This window comes from Notothenia coriiceps, unplaced genomic scaffold (assembly GCF_000735185.1).
Source record: "Notothenia coriiceps isolate Sejong01 unplaced genomic scaffold, NC01 NC01_scaffold00026231, whole genome shotgun sequence".
Taxonomy (NCBI): Eukaryota; Metazoa; Chordata; class Actinopteri; order Perciformes; family Nototheniidae; genus Notothenia; species Notothenia coriiceps.
In genome coordinates, this window is record NW_011358932.1 from 1 (window position 1) to 6,164 (window position 6,164).

Consider the following 6,164-nt stretch of genomic DNA (forward strand, 5'->3'; position numbering starts at 1 on the left):
ATTTTGATGCTAATACTTTTGTACTTTTACTTGAGTAACATTTTGAATGCAGGACTTTTACTTGTAACAGAGTATTCCTACACTCTGGTACTTGGTACTCTGGTATCCGAGTACTTCTCCCACCGCTGCATACTGGCAAATGTATGTATGACTGCAGACAAAACCTAGGGTCATATGTGTAATGTAACTAGTATGCAATAATAACTGTTATAGCCTACTGTGACTTTATGTGAATGGACCCTTCCAGCCATTACAATTAAGAGGAACTGGTGAGAAAGTGTTGATGTGCTGGAAAAGCCTCTATTCCACTAATTAAAACAGCTATGTGTAGGTTAGAGTTATTGGTAAACGCATGTAAAACTGCTAGGAACGTTAATCCTGCTGAAAGCATGAGAGGCACATGTGCCCAGACTGTATGACCACAGCAGGACTCACGCAGCCCAGCCTCACCCCGCGGGGCTCCTGCAGCTCCTGGCCGGGAAGGCACTCACCTCCTCGGGCTTCCCCAGAGCGGCAGCGGTGCAGGAGCACAGCTTCTTCAGGAAGTCCTCCGAGAAGGAGCCGGCCGGCAGGTTACTCTGAATGTCGACGAAAGGCATTCTGAAGTCTGCTGGAGTCAAGTCTGCCGAAACTGTATGGAGACCAGAGTCCAGCGACAGGAGAGCAGCCGAGTCTACTGCTTCCGGTTGTAGATTTCAAAATATGTTCAGTGAGTTCAAAAAGTAACGTTCAAACTAAAGTAATATTTCTTCAGCTGGTATGATGTTCTTATTGTGGAGGGTGATATTTATATTTCTTAATATTGTATCTTGATTTGTGTGCTTAATATTTGAAAGTTAAATAAAAAAATGCTCAAATGGGTTTAATACTTTCTATTTATGGTTCACAGAAGCTCTGCTAACACATAAAAAGTATATGTGTGTGTGTGTGTGTGTGTGTGTGTGTGTGTGTCTGTGTGTGTGTGTATATACACACCTTTATACAGTATATGGTATACACCTATACACTCATAACTGAATAAAACAATGCTCTAAGAATGTCAAATTGAAATTATTTTAATTTTGAGATTTTGTTTGCAGAAAATGTAAACTCGTCAGAATAACAAAGAATATGCAGTGAATTAAAAACCGATGAAAACATGGCCTGATGCTAAGAAAACATGTCGTACGGCTTTATTTTGAAAGCAGAACCGGATGTACCACAACTGAGGGCAATGTGCCAAGGTACAGTCAGGCGGACTCATTTTTTTTTTTTACAAACTTTATAGGAATTGGGACAACATATCCACATTCATCCACGATACACTCTAAGCAATTCCTTAGGGATACATATTGTTTAAGTGTTTTTGTTTTTTTTGGGAGGTAGCCCAAAGCGAATGTTAGATACAAAGTTCTTAGTTTATTAATGGATTGATTGTCCAATTTATGTAGGATCTCATTTCTGTTTTGTCTACCAGGAAATCATTTTTCAGTGAGACGTACACTTCCTTATCAAGGGATTATTGCATGTTTCGTCCAGGACTAATATCCCTTTAATGAATAATGAGGGCAGTTGTGGCTGTATAGTTTGGGGAGTCATAACATGTCTCGACATAAGCACATATTCTTGAGGAAGCGCTTTATGTAGTTTAATAATATCTGATGTTGTGGGGTTGAAGCATAGGGTTGAAGTTATTTCTAGTGCAATAACACAATTGTTCATAATCTAGGAGATTTCTGTCAGTAACCATTAAATCAGATGGATTGCAACATTGTAATCCTGCTAGTAATCCGATTGTAAACGAAGCAGTTTTTGTGTCCTGATTAGGTAATCTCGTTACATGTAAACCGTTGCTCCCCAAGCCTGTATACTGTATATGTATACAAAGCTCTCAAGTCTCACGCATTTGGCATGAGACACACGCATTTCACTCCATTCACACGCCACACCTTGTATTTCTCACACAGAGATTTCTTTCCAGGGTACCGCCCACCAAACTAGGCTTGTGTGAGACGCGTGCACTCCACTAGCACCCCCCCCTTTGACATTCGCGGTAGAGGGCTTCATGGGAACTTTGAGGGGAGCCAGAAGTTGGAGTACCAAACACCGCTGCCAAAATCTCACTCTGAACTCTGTTCAAAACTTGAGAGCCCTGTGTATATATACAGGCTAAAAACACGACATGACAGGAATAAGGAAAATACACTGACATTATGTGCAAGGTCATAGCAGCTATTTATTAAAGGTTCTTGCCTGTACATACCAAAAACATTTTGTACATTATAGTAATGTATGTATACATTACACGGTCATCAATCAACAAAACCAACATGCTCTCTGCCTGAGGTACGTTCACATCTATGTGCTAGAATGTGGTCATTTCTACAGTAAGTTTCATTATTGAGATATGTCCGACTTGACAGCTGATCACCATTCTTCACACCAGCGACGTCACACCTGCAGAAAAAAAAGAGATACACATGATTTTTAATCAAATTACGTCTTTTTATGTCCAACGAGTTTCTGTAGCTTCTACTGAGAAATTATACTACTGTAAAACTGTATGATCAGGTGCCAGGAGAACCAAAGCAGTAAGTCTTCCACATGAAGCACACATGAAGAATTTCATATTAAAAAAGCAGATGCCTCGGGATGTTTTGAGCAGTGTTTTATGTGGCTCCATCCATCCTTCAGCACACTCACCGTGGGAGAACTTGCACTGTTTGAGAGCCTCGCTGAAGCCCTCGCATAGACTCAGGTCATACTGGCCGGTAGCACAGTCCAGGAACTGTCTGACCTCAAAGTTACAGGGGCCGGGCTGGGCCTGAGTGGGCCGGGGGGGCTCCTAGGATGATACGAGCAAGGAAGAACATTTGAATCCGACATTTCACAGTCAAACTCCTGAATGGGCTTCATGGTTGAGGTCACACTCAGTCGTCAGCTTCGCTTACAGCAACTTCTCAAGCAACAATCTGGGTATTACTTTCAATGAACAACAAAAAATACATTTAAAATCAATACGCATACTTGGTGGATCTCCTGTTTGACCCAAGTAGCCGTTCATGCTGTACATACATAAAGAAAAAAGGAAATATTTCAACATGGTGATCCTGGCTACTACTTTTATCGTAATTATCATTTAATTTCGAAGCATCTGATAAAAAAAAAAACTAAAATGAATCTGTTCCAAACTATTCATGCTAACTAATATACTTTTTGATACTTTTATGATATCCTGCCCAATATATTGTCTCTCCATATAATATGTCAAAATTATCATATTCATAGCATGGTTCAGGGTTCTCTAGGGTTTATCTAAATGAATAAATCCAACTAAAATCGGCCTTGCAATGTAATTTGTTTTTTCTTCTTAAGAGATCATTTAATATTTTTTATAAATATACACGTTTGGCCTATGACATTTTATTGTCCTCATTCATTTTACTTTACTTTGTTGTTGCAGTAAATAATTATTTAAAAAAATACATATTTGTATTGTTTATAATATCCAACACCATATGAAAAAGGAGGTTAACACTTCCGCTGCAAAATGGTATGTATTATTATTGATGCTCTGGTCAGTGGGGCTCTCTGTAGTCAAATCTGTCTCAGTGTCTTAACTGACCAATCCAAACCTTAAATAAAAAAGCTCAAAGCAGGAACTCCTTTTCTTTGCAATGTTCTAATGATAATCTGCAGGGGGCTCTACATTTCAAATCCTTTGGCCGGATGGAGAAAATTCTACTTTTGAACCATTACGGAGGAAAACACACCATGACCAGTCAGACTTTCACCAGACAGAAGCACCTCCAGAAGAACCGATGACCTGATTTGACATGTTGGAGTCAGTAAAGCCTGTGCCCTGCCACCCTAATCCTACGAGTGATTATGCTTCTCTTACCTGGTATGTGGGCTTGGCTGGCTCAGGGCTGCTGCTGCCCCCGCTGAACGCTCCTGTGAGGGCGCTGCCCATTACGTGGCCCACAGCGGAACCCACTGCCACACCAGCAGCTGTGGTGGCCATCTGGGCCATCAGGCCCGGGCCCTGGGACGGAGCGGGGGCCGGGGCCAGGGCAGCGGGAGGCGCATGAGCTGGAGCCGGAGCATGGGATACAGGATGGCTACAAAGAAAAGCAAAAACATTTGCATTAGACAGGCTTAAATGGACATGACGTATGGTACAAAGCCTGTGTGTCTTTATAAACACAAAACCACTGTAGACCAACATCTTATATTCCAATCAGATGTAGAAGACATTTTAATTATGATATATAATAATTAGGAATTATACCTTCATAAAATGCCATGCAATAACAATGTCTCAGCTGTAGTCTTTTTTTAAATCAATAAAATGTTAAAAGTAATCAGATTTCAAGTCAAATGTATTGTACAAGGTACCAAGTGAAGCCTTAACATTGCTGGAACCTGTGTATATTAATAACTGTTACAGGACGTTCACCCTCGAGAAGTAGGAAACAGGTAATGGTGATTGTTCAGGTATGAAAATCACCTGCAAGCAAATATATTTTGTTGCCAATACTTTTGTCCTTTTACTTGAATAACATTTTGAATGCAGGACTTTTACTTGTACCAGAGTATTTATTCCTTCACTCTGGTACTTCTACTTTTACTTGAGTACAAGATCTGAGTAGCTCTTCCATCAATGCCATTGATAAAAATAAAAACATAACAAGACAAACCACATCTCCATTTGACTTGCCTAAAAGAAGCATGTTTTATATAAAGTAGTGACCTTGCCAAGAACTTCACTCTGGCATAACATGGTCTCAGTAACGAATGACGCAACAACAATTAGGATACATATCAAAGCCATCCTGAGTATAATGTAGTTATTAGCCAGAATACTGACAAACTAGGCTGTAATGTCAAATCTGTTAAAGTCTGAATTCGTACTACCTGCAAACAGGACACATGAGACCATCTGCTATGCCTGCCCGCCCCCCCTCCCCTCAGACTGTGGGTTTCTGTACATGCGTTACCATAGAATGTATAAAGCCAAGGTGTTACCTGGCTGGAGCTGAGGCGCGGCTGCGGCTTCCTCTCATCTTTGAGACTACACACAGTCGGATTGTGATAAACTGGATTGAAGAACCGGAGAACTCTGTCGGTGCTTCCAGAAAATGCTTCTCTGGTCACTGCATGGATGTCACTGCGCGACCTTGTTCTTCTTCTCTCAGTTTTTGGCGGATTGCAAACAAATGTAAAGGTGCATACCGCCACCTACTGTACGAGTGTGAATCATCATTTCATTCCATCTTAACTCATGGACGTATATGGGCCTTTCTCATTTCACTAATTTCCCCTCCTCGACTCCTATCCTCGTGTCTTAGTCACGCCAACAGGAGATGAGAGCGGAGGAACCGAGGAGAGAGGAGTGGAAGCAGCAGGCGGTTAGAGAAATAAGAAATCCTCTCCTCTGAGCGGTCATTTTAAAGAGACGTCCATTAATAATGACAGGAGGCACAGCAGCACTCTGTCTGATGGACAGATGTGTTCATGATGACTTATATTTACTTTTAATGCATTCACAGTGCAGTATAATGAGACAATAACAGGCTACAGAAGCGGACATACACACACACATATATTGTTACGTTCCCTCCAAGTCTAGGGTTACCAAGGGGAGTAACAAAAGACAAGGGTGACCAAGCACGACAAAAAAAAAGAGAAAAACTGATCTCTGAAGCCATACGCAGGTCTTTTAATTAACAAAAAGAAAAAGGGCTCACCAGCCAACTTCCAAAACAAATCTAGATACAAAAATATATACTGGAGACATGGACACCACGCTGTACACATCCAGCCAGGGGAGAAGGAGAGAGCGACTGCAACCCTCCTCATGTCCTATATGGAGGCCCTGATTGGAGAATTAGGAGCACCTGGGGAGAGGCTGCCCCTGGGGACAATCAGGCTGCACCTGGAGAATCAGAGAGAGAGAGCGAAAGACACACACACACACCCACACAAACACTACGGCACGTAACACCCCCGCCCCCATAAAACCCAACAAGTGTTTGGCCAAAGTTACCAAAACACACATTACATAGTTCACAAGCCTATTTTTGAATGCTTGGAAGCCGCCACCTGCTGCTTCCAAGCCACACACACTCCGCCACTAAATGACCAGGGTCAAAACAAGAGAAACACAATCTGTTAGTGTCAGG

At 41.6% G+C, this 6,164-nt stretch overlaps 1 protein-coding gene across 1 annotated transcript; it reads right to left on the reverse strand.

The window, feature by feature from the left end:
• Positions 1-2,171: 2,171 nt before the first annotated feature.
• On the reverse strand, positions 2,172-5,181 carry chchd10 (coiled-coil-helix-coiled-coil-helix domain containing 10). The gene is made up of 4 exons (XM_010784252.1): positions 5,008-5,181; positions 3,881-4,100; positions 2,683-2,824; positions 2,172-2,436 (listed from the first exon to the last, which is right to left on the reverse strand). The coding sequence occupies exons 1-4, from the start codon at positions 5,043-5,045 to the stop codon at positions 2,417-2,419; spliced, it is 420 nt and encodes a 139-aa protein (XP_010782554.1). The 5' UTR covers positions 5,046-5,181; the 3' UTR covers positions 2,172-2,416.
• Positions 5,182-6,164: the final 983 nt, after the last annotated feature.